This window comes from Mus musculus, chromosome 12 (assembly GCF_000001635.26).
Source record: "Mus musculus strain C57BL/6J chromosome 12, GRCm38.p6 C57BL/6J".
Taxonomy (NCBI): domain Eukaryota; kingdom Metazoa; phylum Chordata; class Mammalia; order Rodentia; family Muridae; genus Mus; species Mus musculus.
Genome location: NC_000078.6, coordinates 113,766,256 through 113,789,852, shown reverse-complemented (window position 1 = coordinate 113,789,852; position 23,597 = coordinate 113,766,256). Strand labels below are relative to the sequence as shown.

The 23,597-nt window shown below is 40.9% G+C and overlaps 1 gene segment (V, D, J or C) and 1 further gene; both read left to right on the top strand.

Moving 5' to 3' along the window:
* Positions 1–23,597, top strand: part of Igh (immunoglobulin heavy chain complex) — a 2,751,187-nt gene that overhangs the window by 2,220,102 nt on the left and 507,488 nt on the right.
* On the top strand, positions 19,711–19,996 carry Ighv2-9-1 (immunoglobulin heavy variable 2-9-1). The segment is given in 1 exon segment: positions 19,711–19,996. A coding segment is annotated over 1 exon segment (286 nt).

The window sequence follows — 23,597 nt, the reverse complement described above, 5'->3', positions numbered from 1 at the left end:
CAGAGCCGCTGAGGTAGCACCCTTTGCTGGCCGCAGACAGCCGGCCACCGTCCGGCTTATGAAGCCACTATTACTCTGATACCTAAACCACAGAAAGACCCAACAAAGATGGAGAACTTCAGACAAATTTCTCTTATGAATATCGATGCAAAAATACTCAATAAAATTCTCACTAACCGAATCCAAGAACACATTAAAGCAATCATCCATCCTGACCAAGTAGGTTTTATTCCAGGGATGCAGGGATGGTCTAATATAAGGAAATACATCAACTTAATCTACTACATAAACAAACTCAAAGACAAAAACCACATGATCATCTCGTTAGATGCAGAAAAAGCATTTGACAAGATCCAACACCCATTCATGATAAAAGTTTTGGAAAGATCAGGAATTCAAGGCCCATACCTAAACATGATAAAAGCAATCTACAGTAAACCAGTAGCCAACATCAAAGTAAATGGTGAGAAGCTGGAAGCAATCCCACTAAAATCAGGGACTAGACAAGGCTGCCCACTTTCTCCCTACCTATTCAACATTGTACTTGAAGTATTAGCCACAGCAATTCGACAACAAAAGGAGATCAAGGGGATACAAATTGGAAAAGAGGAAGTCAAAATATCACTTTTGGCAGATGATATGATAGCATATATAAGTGACCCTAAAAATTCCACCAGAGAACTCCTAAATCTGATAAACAGCTTAGGTGAAGTAGCTGGATATAAAATTAACTCGAACAAGTCAATGGCCTTTCTGTACACAAAGGATAAACAGGCTGAGAAAGAAATTAGGGAAACAACACCCTTCTCAATAGTCACTAATAATATAAAATATCTCGGCGTGACTCTAACTAAGGAAGTGAAAGATCTGTATGATAAAAACTTCAAGTCTCTGAAGAAAGAAATCAAAGAAGATATCATAAGATGGAAAGATCTCCCATGCTCATGGATTGGCAGGATCAATATTGTAAAAATGGCTATCTTGCCAAAAGCAATCTACAGATTCAATGCAATTCCCATTAAATTCCAACTCAATTCTTCAACGAATTGGAAGGAGCAATTTGCAAATTCATCTGGAATAACAAAAACCTAGGATAGCAAAAACTCTTCTCAAGGATAAAAGAACCTCTGGTGGAATCACCATGCCTGACCTAAAGCTTTACTACAGAGCAATTGTGATTAAAAACTGCATGGTACTGGTATAGAGACAAACAAGTAGACCAATGGAATAGAATTGAAGACCCAGAAATGAACCCCCACACCTATGGTCACTTGATCTTCGAGAAGGGAGCTAAAACCATCCAGTGGAAGAAAGACAGCATTTTCAACAATTGGTGCTGGCACAACTGGTTGTTATCATGTAGAAGAATGCGAATCGATCCATACTTATCTCCTTGTACTAAGGTCAAATCTAAGTGAATCAAGGAACTTCACATAAAACCAGAGACACTGAAACTTATAGAGGAGAAAGTGGGGAAAAGCCTTGAAGATATGGGCACAGGGGAAAAATTCCTGAAAAGAACAGCAATGGCTTGTGCTGTAAGATGGAGAATTGAAAACTGGGACCTCATGAAACTGCAAAGCTTCTGCAAGGCAAAAGACACCATCAATAAGACAAAAATGCCACCGATAGATTGAGAAAGGATCTTTACCTATCCTAAATCAGATAGGGGACTAATATCCAATATATATAAAGAACTCAAGAAGGTGGACTGCAGAATATCAAATAACCCCATTAAAAATATGGGGCTCAGAGCTAAACGAAGAATTTTCACCTGAGGAATACCGAATGGCTGAGAAGCACCTGAAAAAAGTTCAGCATCCTTAATTATCAGGGAAATGCAAATCAAAACAAACCTAAGATTCTACCTCACACCAGTCAGAATGGCTAAGATCAAAAATTCAGGTGACAGCAGATGCTGGTGAAGATGTGGAGAAAGAGGAACACTCCTCCATTGTTGGTGGGATTGCAAGCTTGTACAACCACTCTGGAAATCAATCTGGTGGTTCCTCAGAAAGATGGACATAGTTCTACCAGAGGATCCCACAATACCTCTCCTGGGCATATATCCAGAAGATGTTCCAACTGGTAAGAAGTACACATGCTCCACTATATTCATAGCAGCCTTATTTTTAATAGCAGAAGCTGGAAAAAACCCAGATGTCCCTCAACAGAGGAATGGATACAGAAAATGTGGTACATTTACACAATGGAGTTCTACTCAGCTATTTAAAAAATGAATTTATGAATTTCCTAGGCAAATGGATGAACCTAGAGGGCATAATCCTTAGTGAAGTAACCTAATCACAAAAGAATTCACGTGATATGTACTCACTGATAAGTGGATATTAGGCCAGAAACTTAGAATACCCAAGATACAAGATACAATTTGCAAAACACATGAAACTCAAGAAGAACAAAGACCAACGTGTGGACACTTTGCCCCTTCTTGGAACTGTGAACAAATCACCCATGGAAGGAGTTACATGGACAAAGTTTGGAGCTGAGATGAAAGGATGGACCATCTAGAGACAGCCATAATTGGGAATCCATCCCATAATCACCCTCCAAGCACTCACTCCATTGCATACACTAGCACAATTTTGCTGAAAGGACCCAGATATAGCTGTCTGTTGTGAGGCTATCCTGGGGCCTAGCAAACACAGAAGTGGATGCTCACAGTCAGCTATTGGATGGATCATAGGGCCCCCAATGGAGGAGCTAGAGAAAGTGCCCAAGGAGCTAAAGGGGTCTGCAACCCTATAGGTGGAACAACAATATGAACTAACATGTAACCCCCAGCGCCTGTGTCTCTATCTGCATATGTATCAGAAGGTGGCCTAATTGGCCATCATTGGAAAGAGAGGCCCATTGGTCTTGCAAACTTTATATGCCTCATTACAAGGGAATGCCAGGGCCAAGAATTGGAAGTGGGTGGGTAGGGGAGTTGGGGGTAAGGTATGGACAACTTTTGGGATAGCATTAAAAATGTAAATGAAGAAAATACCTAATAAAAGAAAATTGAAAAAAACTAATAATGAAGTTTTTCCTGATTTCAGAGATAATAAATAAATAAGCATCAAATTTTACCCTAAACATGTGGAGATGGTTTTCTGTTATGAACTTATTGGCTCTCTAAAAAGTATTAATTAACATCTACCCTTTGAGATAACTCAGTAGAAAAGGTTAATACTCTGAAATACTAGATCTGAATGTATGACCCCTAAATTGCATGCAGAGGGTAAATCTGAAATCCAAGGAGATTCATGCCTTGTGAATACATCCAAATCTGATATCAATCTTCAAACATGATTGTGCATAATTTACATCTTAAGCAGTTGCTGGAAATTAAAAGGACATAAACTAAAATTCTATCTAATGTGTCAGAAAAGAATATGTGGACTGAAGTCTAATTGTGCATAGAATGGCATTGTTACAATGATGATTCATATAAACACCAGTAGCACAGGTGATGCTTAATTTGAAAAAACTGTGACCAGAGCTCAGATGTAGATACTGACTGAAAGAACCTAGTGTCTCACATTTGAGCTAGAGAAGTATTATTCAGAGTAGCAACATGAGGAAGATTTGGAAGCCAGATGGATGAGATTACTAGAATCCTGGATCTGAGCATACAAAAGTAAGGTGAACTGCTCCACACAATGCTAACGATAAAGCATCCAGTATCATGTTACGCAGGACCAAGCTGAGGATCAGTCTTTGGTAAAATACAATGAACAGGAAGTCGGTTGGACCATATATATATATATATGTGTGTGTGTGTGTGTGTGTGTGTGTGTGTGTGTGTGTGTGTATGAACCAACATTTAAATTCCTAATTCTTAAAGACTTCACTTTTGACCAAGAACATTTGAAATGGGTTATTGAGGTTTGTGGTGGTTTGAATATGATTGGCCTTTAGGAAGTGGCATTCCTTAGAAGTATGGTTTTTTTGTAGTATGGGTAGCCTTGATGGAGGAATTATATCACTATATGGTGTTGTGAGAGTTGAGTTCCTATGTTCAAGTACTGCTGAGAACAGAATAGTGTCTCCTCTTGGATATCTGAAACATATGCAGAGGCCCAAAGCCAAGCCTTGGGTAAACTTCAGGGTCTCTTATGGAAGAGTTGGCTGAAGGATTGAAGGCCTTAAAGTGGATATGAACTTTACTGGAAAATCAACAGATTCATCTAACCTAGGCTCTAGGGGTCTTTCAAAGGCTGAGTCACCCTACAAAGAGCACACATTGGCTAGACCTAGGCCCCTGATAGATATGTAGCAGATGTGCAGCATAGACTCTATGTGGATTGCCCCAACTGGAGCAGGTGTTCTCCTTAAAGCTGTTGATTGTCTGTAGAATATATACCCAAACAGAATTGCCTTGTCTGGCCTTAGTGGGAGAAGATGTGTCCCATCCTGGAGAGACTTGATATGGCAGGATTGGGAGATTTTCAAGGGTCTCTCACCATCTTAAAGGTCATGGGTATGACAGGGGAGGGGTAGGGCAGGTTTTTCCCATGTCTAATTTCCAGCATCTTGCACCACCAGTATTGAGGGAGAGGTGTAGCAATTGGGGGGGGGAAGCAGTATGAGAAAGCTGGCTATAGTGGTGTTGGCACAGGGTGGGTAATGTGAGGGGGCATGGAATCCTCCTCCTCCTCCTCAGGAGGGTGTTGCAGGTGCTTTCCCTCCTTGGGGACAGTAGTGCTGTGGCAATGGAGAGGTCAGTACTGGCTTATTCCTGACAACATTTATTATGTACTGTGACCATTTACTCAGGGAAGGAAGATTTAAGACTTGCTATGATAGCCTGACAAATATAAACAGACAAGAGACAGGAGGTAACACCTGAGTTACTCTTTTGCTTGCTATTGAAGAAGAGCACTATAATCCACAAATTGGGGTCCCACATGTTCTTGGGTGAGATCCAAGGTGCCAGAATTTCAGCCACATTCCAAAGTCCCATAAGGTCTGACAGTTTAGTCTTTAGGCCTCTCCTAACCAAATCATATTTGGGGTTCCTTAACATAAAAGGGTAGATTCTCCATATCCCTGCCAGGAAAACAGTTTGAATTTGGACAGACAAGCAAAATTATCACAAACAAGACAGACTATATGTGGGATCCAAATGTCTTGAGCTTAGAGGGGAAGATCTACAATTCATTAGGCTGTGGCCCTATGCCCACAAGATGTCTTCAGATGGGAAAGGGCCATTGGGTGCCAATTCTTGGTTCTTCTGTTTTCTGGGGTGTCAGTTCTTACGTGGAGAAGACATGAACAAAATCCAAAGTCATGAACCCTACAAGAACTGACATACACAGACAGACAAAGAATAACAAAGGAGCCCTCTCATTCACTTCAGGGGGTCTTATAACATAGAACAAAAAGGAGCCAACTTAGCAAGATTTGGGCAAAAGCAGGTCACTTAGGCCACATCACAATGCTGGAAGAATATGAAGGAAGGAAGAACAAAGGAAAGGCCAAATCAAGGTGGTTGGCACATGACAAAAACTAGGGCTCATAAAACAATACAAGCATTAGAATCATATCAGGGTACATAGGCGTCCCTCTTACCCCTGTTCAAGTGCTTTAAGCCTTAAGTTTATGTTGTTTTAGCCTTAAGCTCTCCGAGTTTGTCTATGGAATACTGGGTAAGAAGACACAAAATCAATGACACAGTTTCTGTGAGCCAGATGAGAAGTCAAAGAAGACTCATTTATTGCTATAGTAAAGAATGCCTTTATACTTTCTGCCCACAACACCTCTGCCCATATATGCTCATCTCTGTGTGGCAATGGGCTACCTGCAGCCAGACTGGTATCCAGTCAAGCTGAGGTCTAAACCCCAATAATCATAATTAACCTAAATGATATGGTAGGCATGACACAGTAGGCGTTCCCTCATGCTCCTGGAACTCTGGGCCCTGCCTAAGGTACAACCTCCCACAGCCCCCACAAGAGAAGTATGGTCAGTAGTCATGTAAGCAATGTCCCAAGCTTCTATCCTTCAGGCTAAACACCTCCCTAGTTACCTAGCAACAGTGAAGACCATAAAAGGGGCTGTTAGGCCCCCACCTCACTCTCTTACTCCTTTGTCTTTTACCTCTCACTTCTCTCACTTCTCTCTCCTCTTACCTCTCTCTTTATCTTCTTCTTTCCTCTCCTCTCTCCATCTTTTTATTTCACTCTAGCCTTCTCTCTCTCTCTCTCTCTCTCTCTCTCTCTCTCTCTCTCTCTCTCTCTCTCTCTCTCTCTCTCTCTCCTCTCTTTCCCTTGCATTACTATAATAAACCATAAAAAGTCTCTGCTCCACGAATACCTGCTGCACACTTTGGTTAGTTTTGAGAACTTCTAACTTCTTCCCCTATTCCCTCTCTCCTATAACTCTGGGGCTACAGGATGTCTCCTCTGGGTCCCGGTTGGGAACTGTTTCTTCTCCACACCCTGCCTCATGGGTCAGAGGCTTAAATCTCCACCCAGGGATGTGTGAAAAGCACCTGGTGGTCTCCCCATATCTGCCTGCCCAGAGCAAAGGAGCTCTGGCCAGACATGGCATATTTTTCCTCCCCAACTTCTCCCCCGGCCTCCCCAGGGTCCCCATTTATTTTGTTCCCCAAACATCTCCACATGGCTGCCACCATCCAATTGGCTGACAGGGTCACACACCCTGTCGTTGTTCTTCTCTGAGTCTCAAGCAGGTTTTGGGTTAGTAAATGCAAAAGTACCTGCTGTGCATGCATGAATCATTGCAGGCTGCTAGGCAGAACATGCTGACTCGCTTTAGCAGGTCATGTATAGAAGACAGTAATTAACAACACTCTTCCCCATGCTCCACCTCTCATGGTCTTTCTACATCCTCTTTCTCAGTGTTCTCTGAGACTACATGAAACATGAACAAAACTGAAAAAAATCTCTGTTTCAAATACATAATGTGGATTGGGAAGGAAAAAACCTGCCCATGTCTATGGGCATGGAAATGCTGGTGATTTAACAAGAAAAGTGTGGTGTGGTAGGAGAAAGGGATGAGAAGAAGGGAAGCATGAGAACTGGGGGGAGGGGGGGGAAATCCCAAGTCTACTGAAAATGCTATGTTGGTGGCAAGGTATTGTATCTTGTTATAAAAATTAATTGAGTGCCTAGGTTATTCTCAGTATATAAAAGTGGAGGAATGAAACTAGACTTAAACACACACACATACACATACAAAACACAAGAGTAGGAGAAAAGAAATAGTCATAAGGTGCCTAGTAAATGAAGAGAAGAAAATGGTGGGGTTAATAGGGAATCACAGAAAGAACTGGAGGATGCACACAAATGGGTTTCCTGTAAATATGTCTTCATAGTAACCTCTGCTCAATAATCAGACAGTAACAAAGTATTCCTCATTTATAAGCCAGATGGCCTGAGGAAAGCATCTCTCTGACATGAATAAAGTTCAGAAATGTCCTAAGTGTCCCTATCACAGGAAAGCGTGTTGCTAACATTTCCAGGAAGCTCAGACTTTGTCAAAGATCCACATCAAGGAGAAGCCATGTCTAGACCACAAACTGGGAAAGACTGAGCTCCTGTAGGGAAACACAACTATGTGACCTGATTTTATTTTCATATTATACTGAGGGGACATGACATTATAAAAACACAGCATGTTCTTTGCATATGCAGAGAGAGGAACCCGATAATTGTGTGATAATTCTTAACAAAAAAGGGTATATACAGGAATAGCATTTGAAATGTAAATGAAGAAAATACCTAATTAATATATATATAACAATGAAAAAGGTGTATACAGAGGTACTTTACTGTTTCATTTTTTGTAACTGTCATCGTTGCCTTTGATATGTTATATCTGCTCTGAGCACTGTCTTTTCCCAAGGGTCCAACTTCAGAGTATGCTATATCAGGAAATAAGACTTATTTTTGTACCCATGAAAACAATATATACTCTGACACCTGTATCTCTGGCAGAGGATCCAAGTCGTGGATTCCCAGATTCTCACATTCATTGACCAGCAGTGAACACAGACCATTCACCATGGACTTGGGGCTCCTATGGATTCTTGTTGTTGTTGTTGAGAAAGGATTTCATTGGGAAGAGATGCCTCCTATTTCTATGACCAGGATAGGAAGATGCTGGACTTCTAGGATAGATTTCTACCCAGAATACTCTGTGTTTGCAGGTGTTCAGGGTGAGGTAGAGCTGCTGAAATCCAAGGAAGGCATAGTGATGCCTAAAAGTCCCTGAAACACTCATGTTAAACCTCTGGATTCACATTCAGTGATACTATATAAGCAGGGTCCTCCACCCTCTAGGGAAGGGTCTTCAGTTGTGAGCATACATTAATAGAGACAGCTCCATCAACTGTGCTGAAGCCATGAAAAGCCAACTCACCTTCACCAGAGACAATGCCAAGAACAACCTCTACCTGGAAATTTGCAGGCTGAGGACACAGCCATGTTTTCTTGTGCAGGATACACAGAGAATGGATGTTGGTGTGGGCTCAGAGACAACCATCCCTGCAGACTAATCAGGACAAGAAGGGAGGTTTTGAAACCTCAGAGAGTTCTGAGTCACACAAGAGCCTGTTGAAAGAGGCATACAGGGATGTACTCCTCTGTGTTTCTGCTGTCTATCCATATCAACTTAAAGATTCTGTCGACAGGTATAGTGTGTAGTAATCCTTGAAGTATCTAAATTTTTATTTGAAAAATTGACTTTGCATTGTGATATATATTTTCATTAACATATTATACTCTGTCCTACTGATGCATTATCCATTTCCTCTGCTTTGCCCTTTCTCCTGCTTCACTACCTCTGTATTTGTCCCCATTCCTCCCTCCTTCACTTTGTGTGTGTAAGTAGAAGTACTTGTGTACATTTTGACATGTGATAACTTTCTCTAAAAATCTACACATTTTTAAAGACAGGTTCAATTATCAGTCATGCACCGCACCACTGGTTAGACTAATTATCCAGTGAGCCTCAGTGATATTATTCCCAGTGAACACCTCCATGGAGAGAATACTGATTTCATGCCACACTCAGCTCTTTTTGTAGTCATGGAGACCTAATCAGAGAATATATCCAATGTAAGAGTTCTTCTGTGGCAAGGACTTGAACCACAGTGATATTTTAAATATACATCACATTGATTTTCAGTTTCAGGTGAGCTCTTACCTTATCAAAATGCAGGCCATCACAAAGGGCAAGTGATTCTGTGTCATTACCAGCATCAGATCATGAAGAAGCAAAGGAAGCTTGAGATTTTAAACCCTAAATAGAGGTCAGCTAAAAATGAAGTTTAAGTCCAGTGGACTTGGTGCCCTCAGTTTGACTCCATCATTTCCACATATAATAATATTCATACAATTAAAAACAAAGTATTTAAAAATATCTCCCTCAATGCTACTAGTTAGCCCAATGGTTGAACTCGTTAGCCCAATGGTTGATTTTTTTGTTTACTGTATATGAGATCTTGATTCAAATAGAAATATTTCAAAAATATATTCCTCCTCTTAATTTATAAAGATTGTATTTGAAACATCACTGCTTCCTGTCAAATGTTGGAACAATGTTTGTCTCAAACAAGAGATAAGATTCATAATTCTTTTCATTTCTAAAACATCTCTGAGATTTGAATCACTAGGATAAAACTTAGCATACAGATCAAGGAGATGAGGGTTGGTGTCCTCATGAGCAACCATATTTCTGCACTCTCGCCTCTAATTGGGCTTCTTCATCTTAGTCAATGCATGTGGGTAGAGTAGGTTGCATAATTACAGAGGAATGGATATTAAACCCAATATGATAAAGAAGAGAGGGAAGATAGAAATCAGGAAAAAAGGGAAGGGAGGGAAAAAGAGGCATGAAACAAGGAGAGGCCAGAAGGGTTAGGAATTAGAGAAAGAAGAGAGAAGAGAATTTATGGGGATAAACCTATATAATCACAATATATTATACATAATCATGATATTGTTCATTTTAAGTGGCATAGGTAACATAGACTGAAAAACTGTTCTGAATAATACAGGATATTAATATGCATGTATGTATCTGTCCTTGTATGTGTGTCTTTGTGTAGTTTGCCTGCTGTGCATGTCTTTCTGTATGTCTACATCAGGGTGTTTATGTTTGTTTGGGTGATGCATATCATTATATATAAATGTTTACATGGCAGAGTTTATGACAGCATCCTATGACCACATAGCTCAGTTCAGGGGTTAAGTGCCCAGGGAAGCTGGGAGTAAGGTATTACCTTCAGGGTTGGGCATGTCCTCCATTGAAGAAGTCTCTGAAGACAGTATAGCTCACCTTCCTGCCAAACATTCACAGTGAGTTTCAGAACACCTTTATCAGAGGCTGATAACTCACTTCAGCTCCTGCCTTCCTCATTTCAATGTGTGGCAAAGACTGTGTTGCTCATTGGTACAGTCCACTCTTTTTTTTTTCATTCAAGTGGTGTTGATCAGTAAATAATAAGGTTCCTACATATACTGTGGGTCATTTTCACAGCCCACCTGATGATGTAGTACAGACCAGACTCAGAAGAGGAGTGACCAATTGATATGAAATTGCTTCCTCCTTTTCTTATCCCTCTCTCTCTCTCTCTCTCTCTCTCTCTCTCTCTCTCTCTCTCTCTCTCTCTGTGTGTGTGTGTGTGTGTGTGTGTGTGTGTTTGTGTGTGTGTGTGTGTGTGTTCTCGTGTGATTTTCCTCCCTACTTCTACCTTCTTTACATTGACACTCAGAACACTGATACTTTACACTTTCTGTTTTCTGTCGTCACAAATGCTGGGTGACAATGAAAAACCTTGGAGTGGCTAATGCTCATTTTAGGATTGGATAAACCAAAGTTAGTCATCAAAGCATTATTTTCTTTGGAAAAGTTGAAGTTTGCAAGATAGAACAGCTATACATAAAGCTGAATAGTAGAATCATTGCCTACCCATGCAATATCTTGAGTTTAAGGACCAAAACCAAGAAAAAATTAAATACATTTATATGTATTTTACACAGGAAAATATCATTTCTCACATTTAAAGACTGAATGAAGCAGTTGCATGGCTGGAGAGGAAATGGCAGCCCTTAGAGTATATATCATAGATGGAAAGTGGTGCAGAAGGAACAAGTCTAGAGGGAGTCGTAACAGCTCAGAGTTTGAGTTCCATAACAACCAGCTCAGTCAAGGACTGTGGCATCCATAAAACAGTTATAAATAACTAAAAACCATGAGTGTAAGGCATTGAATGGGCAATGTTTGCATGAATGGCAGTGCTACATGCTGAGACCGGATGTGCAGATATGTATGCTTGCACATGCTCGTGGAGGCCAAAAGATGATTCTGCACATAGAATGCGATTGATTTCTTCCTTACTTTTTACAACAGGGTCTCATAGTAAATCCGGAGCTCACAGATTCAGATACAATCATTAGATGGAAAGTACCAGAGAGCCGCTGGTCACCAACTCTCATTCTTTGGAGTATATAAATAAACCACCTAACCCAGTTTCTTAAATAAGTACTGAGTGTCAAAATGAGATCCTTACTCAGGGAGAAAGGCACCATGCAACTGAGATATCTCTTCAGCACTGGATCTTATTGTGGCAGTATTTTCCCTGTGCAATTACTTTAAAATATTAGTGCAGCAGACGGTCTGTGATTGGACAGAGAAAAGGGAGGTGGAGGTAAGGGTTGTAGAGAGAGAGAAAGCAACCCAAGAGAGGGAAGGGAAGCGAGATGAACAATGCACAGGATGATTCAGAACCAGCTTGGCTTCGAATAGACACAGCTAGATATGTTATTATAGGGATAAGCAATTGGGGTGACTCGTCTAATCTAGGTAGGCAACTTGTATCATCATCAATTGGCACAGAAATTATTATGTGGACATCTTGTGAATTCAGAATTTATTGATACATAAATCTGTCTGGTTAAGAGTCTATAGTTTTGATTTACTGGGTTACTGGAATGTGGAACCACCAACAATGGGGTTTTATGGCTGAGAAACCTGGCAGCTCCAGAAAGAAGGGAAACAAAATTGGGAACACAGCTATCAGTCACTGCCTGCCTCCCTGCTGGGGCTAGCTAGAGACAGAGTATTCATAGGGACTGTGCCTGGCATGAGAGGGAACTAGCAGCACTGAGGCAGCGAACTGAATCATGTTGGGAACACATCCTTCAGCCTCCATCACCCATGATGGTGCTGGTCTAGAGGTAGAGGCCCACAGAAAGCACTGGGGCAGAGAGTTTGCTGACAGTAGCTTAGGAAGCCAGCCAGTCTTTTATAACATTTCTCACAAAAACTTATCACTACACATAAGACACACTAATGAAATATTGTAATCTATGAAACATATATGTACAGTATATAATAATTGTCAAAGAAAGTCTCAATTATGGATTTTTTAAGCCATTCTGTGTCTATATGAATGAATGTCATGAGGTCAATCACTTAAATGTCTGTAAAACTCTGCCAGTGTGGGTTTTGGCTATATAGTAACAATTTTGATATTTTGGTTCCTTTACAAAACACAGAAATCTTAGAAGAATTTTTCTTCAGTTTAATCCCAGGTGTGATGACATGAGGCTACTGCAGACCATCTACAGCAGCTGATGGGGGATTGATTGTCTCATGCTCTAGCAGAGCTTTGAATTTGCCACCTCCAGATAGTTGTTGTGATTGTCTGACATTTGGAATTCGGAAATTTAAATGTTAGGTCCCTAAGAGGTTGGATTGGTTGTTGCTGGCCATTCAGGACAGTGGTTGTGGTTTATGGTTAAACTGGAAACAAATTTTTTATTGGATACTTTCTTTATTTACATTTCAAAAGTTATCCCCTTTCCAAGTTTTCCCTTTAAAAATCCCTTATCTCTTTAGCTCCTTGGATACTTTCTCTAGCTCCTCCATTGGGGGCCCTGTGATCCATCCAATAATTGACTGTGAACATCCACTTCTGTGTTTGCTAGGCCCCGGCCTAGTTTCACAAAGGACAGCTATATCACGGTCCTTGCAACAAAGGCTTGCTAGTGTATGCCATGGTGTCATCGTTTTGTACCCCAGAGCTCTTGACTCTAGCTTCATATGTATGAAAAGATGGCCTAGTCGGCCATCAATGGAAAGAGAGGCCCATTGGTCAGGCAAACTTTATATGCCCCAGTACAGGGGAATGCCGGGGCCAAAAAAATGGGAATGGGTGGGTAGGGGAGTGGTGGGGGAGGGTGTGGGGGACTTTTGGGATAGCACTGGAAATGTAATTGAGGAAAATATGTAATAAAAAAATCCCCTATCTCCTCCTCCCTTCCTGCTGCTCCCCAACCCACCCTCTTGCACTTCCTGGCCCTGGCATTCCCCTGTAGTGGTGCATAGAACTTTCATAGAACCAAGGGCCTCTCTTGCCATTGATGACTGACTAGGCCATCCTCTGCCTCATATGCAGCTAGAGACATGAGTCCCACCATGTAAACTGTATGTTCCTCTCCTTTTCATCTTTACAACACTTGGCTTTTGAGTTGCAAAGGAGCAGCAAGTGTTAAACAATCACCACTGTAACTGTACTTTTAAAATTTCTACCTGTGTTCTTCCTATTGGATAAGCATTTTTTTAAATAAAACAAAAACAAACAAAAAAATCATAAAATGAAAAAAACAGGAAAGTATTAAAAAAATAGATTCAAGGATCTCTACCTTTCTCTTCCCTGTACGCTCTGTGTCCTCTATTTAGTGATAGAAAGTGAAATCAAGGACATAAAGCATGGGACAAAGAAGAACACACAAAGGAGCAGAGACTGGCTACACGTAGCAGCCAACATGGAGCTGGGCAGCATTTAAAAAGACATAGAGAAATGTCATGGCATGAAGCAGTGAATACTTCTGTTCACAATGCCTGCAAAAATTTATGGTTCCTACTACTGCTGAGATATGCAGGTTTTGGTTCCAGAGAGGATTTTGTTTTGTTTAATTTGATTTTAAATTTTTCTTCTTTGTATATTCTGTATTTTTTAAAAAGGGTTGAAAGAATAGCTAAGCAGTTGGAAAAGTAGTGAGTAGAAACCAAGGGCCTGAGAAACAAATAAATCAAAATTTTGAAATGGCAAAAGAAAGGGTTCACACTATTTCTCATTTCTGAAAAGGTTCCAGAGTTGGGTATGTAGCTGGAGAGGTTATGGGTGGACGAGGAACACCTTGCGAGGGAAGGAACACAGGAAAAGAAAGAATGAAATGGCTCAGCTCCAATGACTGAGCAAGAGAGTGAGATTCAACCACAGGAGAAAAGAAGAAAATGAACAGTGCTGGGGGGAGTTTGGGTCAGAGAAAACCTGAAAATGCCAGAGGACAATGTGATGAAAGTGACACTTTTGAAAGGAAGGGTTAGTCTCAATCCATCAGTCATGCCAGAGTTAGAGAATGGGCAGTCTGGAGTTACAAGATCACGATTAGCCTTCCCAGTATGTATACAGCATATTCCTGATAATGAGATGAAACAAAGTTTTGACAAGGTAGGATTTTATCTTATAGCAATATATAGATCAGAGGCATATTGCAGTAAATCTCCAAAAGAAATAAGTCCGGGCAATGAAAACACAACTCAATTAATATGAATGCATGCTGTGCACCTAGATTGGGCAGATCTACCACTCCACTACCATATAAGAGATCCCTTAAACTTGTGGTTTCTCCAGGCCAGGTGCTTCTGCTCTACTTTCCTTCCTCCTCCTCCTATGCCATCCTCTCTCTCTCTCTTTCTCTCCCAAACCTTTTAGCTGCACCTTCCCCTCTTCATCCCCCAATCAGTGGCTTTAGACTTTATATATAATTTAAGGTAGGAAGACGTTTTATAGGAAATTGCCTGAGTGTTGACTCATTCCTTGTTCATAACCTCTAACAAAAGAACAGAATTAATATCAAATATGTTTAGCACCAGGGCTATCTACAACAAAAGCATCATGAAGAGGTCATGATTTCATATGAGATGTACTGGACTTATGTGAAAAAAACATTTAAATATATGGGCTTATTCAAAATATACTCATATCCCCAAGATTGGAGAGACTGGTAACATTTGTACTAGAGGCTGGTCTGCTGTGGCAGCCATTAACATAGTGGAGGGAAGAAGCCTCAAAGAGTGAAATAGAGGAAGGGGAACTAATAGAGTAAACCACCAGTTACTACTTAAAGGGCAGTGTTCTGATGTCCTAAGGAGGGCACTCCAAAATACCAATGGCCTTATCCTTAAATTTATTGCTTAATGAGCCTACACTGATCTCAGTGGCCCATTACTAAGGAGAAATGACAGGCAGTTGAACAGCTGATATGAGAACAGCTGGAGGCTCAGTATACAGAAGAATCTACAAGCCTATGGAACTCCCCTGTATTTTTTTTTAATGATAGGAAATCTGGAAAAAGGAAAATGTTGAAAGATCTAAGAGCAGTTACTAGAATAATTCATCCAATGGGTCTCTTGCAGCCTGGAATACTTTTACCTTGTTTATAACAATAAGGCTCCAAAAATTATAGTTAGGCATATATATATATATATATATATATATATATATATATATGGATTTGATGGTTACAGCAAATTCTAATGAATTGGTTCCAACAACCCTACACACTTAATACCTTCATACAGATTTGTAGATGGAGCTGAGATCCAAAAACATTATTTGTCTCCCATGACTTACATATACACCACCAAAATTCTCCAAAATTAAAATGTGATTATGTTGTATTTTTCTTTTACTGAATGGCTATAAAAAGATACAATATTCTCCAATACATTTACATGGAAATATATTATGTAGTGAAGGTAAAGAAAACAAATTAACCCAAGAACCGTTGTATATTCATTAATAAGAAACTTTATAGATTCACAAAATGTGGGTAAACAAGGTAACTTTTTCAATATGTTTTTTAAATAGAATCACAGATTTATACTGTTGTATAAAAACAATCAGTCATTTCTACTTTAACAAACAGAACTCACATCTACTCATCAATCATTTTATTAAGTCATATTACAAAGCTGAGTGCTAACATGGGTATAAGAAAACCATAACCTTATTCACCAGCCCAGCGTCAAAAAAAAAAAAAAGTCATATCAGCTGGTGCTTCAAGTGCTCTTGTTCCTTGACCTTAAAAAGATCCCCAGCTTAACTATTACAAGGTTTTTTTTTTCAAAACTTCTAATTGATCCCTTAGATAAATGTTTGTGCTGACCACTGGGACACCTCCCATGAGTTCTGAAGCAGTGTGTTATTCCTCATGAATGGCCCTTTGCAGGGCTGTGGGTGTAGGGGAAGAAGAGGGAGGGAGAGACCCCATGTCTGGCCAGAGTTCATGTGCTCTGGGCTGGCAGACACGGGAGGACTACAGGAAAATTTCCACTTGGCCCTGGGTGGGCACCTGGCTGTGTGAAGCCGCTCACCCCATACAGTGGAGGGTGGACAAGGGGCAGTCCCTGGTACCAGGCACCCCAGGTCTACACAATATGGGCCCTAGAAATACAAGAATAGGGCAGAGGGAAAAAGGTTCCGACAGAGGTGAGAGTCCTTAGTCTGGTCCGTGACTGGATCACAGGAAGGCCTTCTGATGAGAGATAAAGCAAGGCCAGTTAAGAGTAAGCTTATTCCATCATCCAAGCACAATGGGTGTTGATGAACAGAGACAGTCAATGGTTTTAGAACTTTATTGTAGAAAGGTGGGGAGAAAGGAGAGAATGTGGAAAGAGAAAGAGAGATTGGCCCTGACCAAGAAGAGGAAAGGGGGAAAGAGAGACAAACAGGAAAGACTAGAGAATAAAAAGAGAGAGACAGAAACAGAGAGAGAGACAAAGAGAGACTGAGAGAGAGAAAGAGAGAGAGAGAGAGAGAGAGAGAGAGAGAGAGAGAGAGAGAGAGAAGAGAGCAAAGTGGGGACAAGTAGCCCCTTTTATAGTGAGCTTGCTATCTTGCAGTTGCTAGGTAACTGTGAAGGAGTTTAGCCTAAAGGTCACAAGCTTGGAACATTGTGTATGTGACTACTAGCCACAACCTCTGTGGGGGCTGTGGGAGCAGTAACTTCAACAGGAGACAGGCATCCAGGAGCCATGAGGGAACACCTTCCATCCCACGTAGGTGGGAAAGTCCACCACCGGTTTTGACCAAGGTTCAGACCTCAACTCAACTGGAGACCAGCCTATCTGTGCATATCCCATTGCCCTACAGCCCTTGACAGTCTAAAGAGTTCCAGGACTGGTAGAGATCCAAAAGAGCTAGGATTACTCAGAGAAACACTGGCTTGAAAATAAAACTTCCCAAAAAAATACATGCATAAATAAATAAATACCCAAATTGGAGCAAGTGAATTTGCACTAAAGCCATCAAAACTTGCACAGGATGGGGGTCTCCCCATCCAGTGCAAAACAAACAAAACAATAAGCCCAAAAGGTAAAGACTCCAATTGTAAGTAATAGACCCACAGTCTCTGAGGCCTGACTGTGCAGGTCCTCACATTCACTAATCAGCACTGAATGCAGACCACTCACCATAGACTTTGGGCTCAGCTTTGCTTTCCTTGTTCTTATTTTAAAAGGTAATTCTTAGAAATAAGATCCTGCCTGTTTTGTGTACATGAGAAATAGAAAAATTTGTTTTCTTTCCTCTATTTTGTTTTGTTTTGTTTTGTTAGTGACAGTTTCCAAATCAGCATTCTCTGCTTTGAGGTGCCCAGTGTGAGGTGAAGCTGGTGGAGTCTGGGGGAGGCTGAGTGCAGCCTGGAGGGTCCCTGAAACTCTCCTGTGCAGCCTCTGGATTCATTCTCACTGACTACTGAATGACCTGGGTCCTTCAGGCTCCAAAGAAGGGGATGGAGAGTGTGACAATAAATTTTTCCCACCCACACCCACTTGCTAGCCCTGGCGTTCCCCTGTATTGAGTCACATAAAGTTTGCAAAACCAAGGGGCCTCTTTTCTCAATGATGGCCAACTAAGCCATCTTCTGATACATATGCAGCTAGAGACACAAGATTCAGGGGAACTGGTTAGTACATATTGTTGTTCCAGCTATAGGGTTGCAGACTCCTTTACTTCCTTGGGTACTTCCTCTAGCTCCTCCATTGGGGGCCCTGTGTTACATCCACTTCTGTTTTTGATAGACCCCAAAATAGTCTCACAAAAGACAGCTATATCAGGGTCCTTTCAGCAAAATCTTGCTAGCGTAGGCAATGGTGTCATTGTTTGGAGGCTGATTATGGGATGGATCCCCACGTATGGCAAACTCTAGATGGTCCATCCTTCTGTGACAATAATTTTTAATGGTGGAGATAGCACCTACTATCCAGACGCAATGAAGGGCCAATTCACCATCTCCAGAGATGTTGCCAAAAACACACTTTACCTGAAAATAAACAATCTGAGGTCTGAGTACAACGCCATATATATATCTTGCATGGGATGGATATTCCCCAGTGTTAAGACCTGTCACCATCACTGTCAATCAGAAGACAAAGTTTATGCACAACAAAACAAGAAACCCAAAAGCAGAGGACTCCAATTACCCAGACCCAGACCCAAAGGCTCTGAAGACTGACAGTACAGTTGGATCCAGTCCTGTACTTCTCTTCCCTGGGATTTACATTACCGAGGACCCGAGGAAAGCTCTACAATATCTGTTCTCTATAGTGGTCAACACCTCAAAGCACAGGTAACCATATTCATGCCAGCCTTCTGCTACACTTCTTGCCATAATGTTGACTACTTCAGCCTCTTTTGTACTCCAGTTAACGAAACTCAAGACTAGCTGCATGTTACTGCTTATTCTGAAGTATTATGAACAGGTAACCTCCCATCCTTCACCAACGTAATACTCATATTTAGGAATTTGAGGTTTTATGAGATATGATATCAGGGGAGAGAGAGAAAGAAAACTACATAGAGATATAGACTGACATAAATCAAGACTTGCATAAGCTAGTCCGCAGGTACCATGTCCCTACGTGGCAAGGAGTATCTTCTGAGCCTAGTGAGATGAGATTGATATCAAAACTCCTGGGTCTTAATAAACATGTAAGATCGATGGACTAAATGCCTTCACTGGTCTTCCTTGCAATCCAATTTCCAAACAAGATAACAATAGATCTGGCTCCACAGAAAGCACCAGAATAGTTTTAAATAGTTCTTTAAGTATAATGTCTGATCACTAAGAGCCCAATTCCATCCTAAATACTCTTCTGGATTATACATAGATAAAAATTGCACATAGAGCATGGGGCACTGCACTACATGAATGTGGGCTCATTTACTAATTGTTCCCATGTTTCTTCCTAGCGCTGTACAGAGCAAATCCTACAACTTCCTGCTTATCTACCATGTAAACTCCTGACAGTACCAGAAAAACGTTCCTTATGTTCCTCTCCAGGTGCTCCAACAAGCACAGGGCAAATTTCTGTCACCAGGAGGACAAACTGCAAGCCTTGCTCAGTACTTCCTTTTATCCTCTCAGGAACCTCCCCCAATGCAAAGCAGCCCTCAGGCAGAGGATAAAAGCTCACACAAAGATGAGAAGCCCCATCCTCTTCTCATAGAGCCTCCATCAGAGCATGGCTGTCCTGGCGCTACTCCTCTGCCTGGTGACTTTCCCAAGCTGTAAGTGTTTCAGGGTTTCAGAAGAGGGACTAAGACATGTCAGCTAGAAGATGTGTGACTAATGGTGATGTTGCTCATCCCCAGGTGCCCTGTCCCAGGTGCAGCTGAAGGAGTCAGGACCTGGCCTGGTGGCGCCCTCACAGAGCCTGTCCATCACATGCACTGTCTCTGGGTTCTCATTAACCAGCTATGCTATAAGCTGGGTTCGCCAGCCACCAGGAAAGGGTCTGGAGTGGCTTGGAGTAATATGGACTGGTGGAGGCACAAATTATAATTCAGCTCTCAAATCCAGACTGAGCATCAGCAAAGACAACTCCAAGAGTCAAGTTTTCTTAAAAATGAACAGTCTGCAAACTGATGACACAGCCAGGTACTACTGTGCCAGAAACACAGTGAGGGAAGTCCAATGTGAGCCTGCACAAATACTTCTCTGCAGCTTTACTCACAACCAGCAGGGGGCTCCGAGGACCCAAAGGGACTTCCCAGGATGTCTTCTGGAACCTAGGAAGTTCTGGTCTGTGTCTATCAGCATGTGTTTCAATGTTACAGTTGTGAGTTATCCTTCCAGCCACAGAGTAATTTTAGAACTGACTCTTCAGTGTCATTCTACTAAATTTGTTCACACAGTGGAAGGATTTGTTAAATTATTCTATAGTCTAATAAGGTCAAACAAAAACAAATAATTGAATTCATATGTACCAAAAAAAAAACCAAAAAAAAAAACAAAAAAAACTCTCACAGTGGACAACTGTGTAGGTGAGGAAAACCAGGGAGATTTGGGAATAGATTATTTCTCTCCTGACTGTAGTTTTAGTCACCTTTCAACCATTTACTGTATTTAATTGATGTATTTATCTGCCCTAACATGAAGTTTTCAAACACATATCCACAATTTAATGATGACACAGTTATCATTGTGAATGATAACTCATAAGATCTCTCTCGATATATGAAAAACATAATTTGCTGTCATTACCTATAGCCAACAAACATACATATTATTATTATTATTATTATTATTATTATTAAAATAATTCTTCCCATCTAACTGAATAGTCTTCTCATTCTACACTGTCTATGCTGCAATCAGCCTGCCCTAATTTTACCTTTACTCAGATCACTGCTTTCTGTTTCATTTGATAAGATGGTGCCTGGTTGTCACTGAAAATGTGTCCTCCAGTTTCACACTGATTAATGTGATTTTCAGTCCTTTGAGATCAGAGCCACAGCAAAAATGAGATGGAATATCATCATTGTTACTCCAAGTGCTGCAGAAATAGCTCAGTGGTTAAGAGAGAATATTGAACTTTGAGGGATCCAGGTTAAATTCCTAATACCCACAATGTGGACCTCATAACCACATGAACATATAGAAAACTCAGTATAAATGTGGCCTTCGAGAGAACTACACTGCGCCCACAAACACATATACACATAAATAAAGATAAATATTTTAGAAAAATTGCTAATCGAATGCTAGGAAGTAGTCAAAAAGAGAGTTCTTCTGTTATGTACATTTGTGTACCAGATTTAAATGTAAAAAATTCAAGAATACATTCCTCGATCCACATTAAAAATTTGCCATGAGTAGCTCAAACAGTGGCAAATGCTAAGCATTTATCTAGAATCACAATTATGTGTGGTGATATTTAATTACACATTTACACAAGGACACCTGACAATATGGAAACAAGACATGTTCTATGTCCATGCTCTAAGGAAAACTAAATGGAGTGTGGTGAAATCTTAACCAAAAACAACTGTTAATATGAAACCTCCATATTTTTCAAAGTCTGCAACTTAAAACAGTGTCTTTCATGTCTTATATCTGCTATGAGGACTTTCTTCTGCCCATGTCCAACTCCAGAGCATGCAACAGCAGGAAGACATACAAATATTACTTCTCTGCACCCATGAAAACCAGCTCTGTCCTGACCCTGAAGCTCTCAGAGGAGCCCAGACCTGGATTCCCAGGTCCTCACATTGGGTAATCAGCATTGAATACAGACCACTCACCATGGACTTTGGGCTCAGCTTGGCTTTCCTTGTCATTATTTGAAAAGGTAATTCATAAAGATAAGATTCTGTCTGTTGTGTGCACATGAGAAACAGAAAAATTGTATTGTTTCTCTATTTGGTTTTGTTTTGTTAGTGACAGTTTCTGACTCAGAATTCTCTGTTTGAAGGTGCCCAGTGTGAGGTGAAGCTTGAGAAGTCTAGGGGAGGCTTAGTGCAGCCTGGAAGGTCCGTGATACGCTCATGTGCAGCCTCTTGATGCACTGCCAGTGACGACTGGTTTGCCTGGGTTTGCCAGGCTCCAAAGAAGGGGCTGCAGTGGGGGTGGGGCATAATTTTTCATGGCTGTGGTAGCCCCTCTTATGCAGACACCTTGAAAAGGTGGGTTGGACCTAACATATTCAGGATCAATACTTAACGATTCTAATCCTTGAAGATGTCACTTTTTACCAAGTATATATGAAATATGTTACTGAGGTTTGTGGTGGTTTGAGTATGCTAGGTCCATGGATAGGGAAAATATTACGGGATTTTAGGAGTAACTGTGGCTTGTTGTAGGAAGGACATCACTGTAGGGGTAGGCCCTGTGGTCCTATGTTCAAGCTCTACCCAGTGCAGAATATAGCCCTCTCCTGCCTACAAGTGGATAGAGTTTCTCCTCCTGGCTGCCTTCAATTCAAGTTGTAGAATATCGTCTCTCCTAACACTATGACTGTGAGCATGCTGCCATGCTTTCCACCATAATAATAGACTGAACCTCTGAAACTTTAAGCCAGCCTCTAATAACCGTATTCTTTAATAAGACTGAACTTTGCTATGGTAACTTTTCACAACAGTAAAATAGACACATAGACAAGGTTCTAACTCTCTGTACTAGAGGACCATCTCTATGTCCTTGGTGTTGTATGTAAATTATTGAACAAATACTATAGACAAGTTGCATGGCCAAAAATCCACCCCCTTCAACAATCTACTATCTGGAGCCATATAGATTAGATTCCTTTTCTGCACTCATTTCCCTTACTTGCTGAGACATTTTGGTTACATACTCAGAATTACTGAACTTCCTGCTGAAAAAAATTACCCCTCCAATTAGAAGACAGTTCTCTTCCAAAATTCAAAATAAATACTGATCCATGTATACAGGAATATCATGTAGTTTTAAAAAACAAACCAATCGATGCTAAACTGGGTAAGTGCCTACATCATTGGTTTATGTCTGTTCATAACCTGGTGCATAGCCAGAGACCAGGACTGCATGTTTCTCCTAGGCCACACCTCTCCCACAAATGCTGGCTCTGCCTTTCCAGAGTTCCAAGATCATTGATCTCTGTGTGCCCCAGAACCCTAAGGGTGTACTCTCGCCAACCTGTACACTACTGTGCTAACTTCTCCCCCTGGAGCTTGGTCCTTGCTCCATCTTCCCTTTCCAAAGTCTGGCCAAATTCCTCCTGGCGTTTGTTCTTTCTGTCAGGCCACCTAACTCATCTTGAATGAAAACAACACAAAATCTTAATTTAAAATCAACAGATGACACAAGTGCTACACACAAAATCAATCACTCTAAACTCATCAACTATTTTATGATGGGAATCTTCCAACATAGAAGCTACCACCAGGTCTAAGAGTTACGCATCTACATATTGCTTCCTCTCACTCCCTGCCTAACCATAAAAGGGCCGTTTCTTCCTCCCATGTCCCCTCTTTCTCTCTCAGTCCAAGAAGCTCCACCACCTCCTTTTGCCCAGGAATTGGCTTCTTGTCCTCTTTATTATCTTATCAATTAATTAGGGGAAAATTCCCCTACATATAGGAAACTTGATGTATCAGTCAAAGAAAATAGTAAATCTAAAAAATTCCTTACAAAATACATGCAAGAAATCCAAAATACCATTAAAAGACCTAATCTAAGAATAGTAGGAATGCAAGGTGAATTGTCCCAGCTCTGAAAACTAGTAAATGTTTT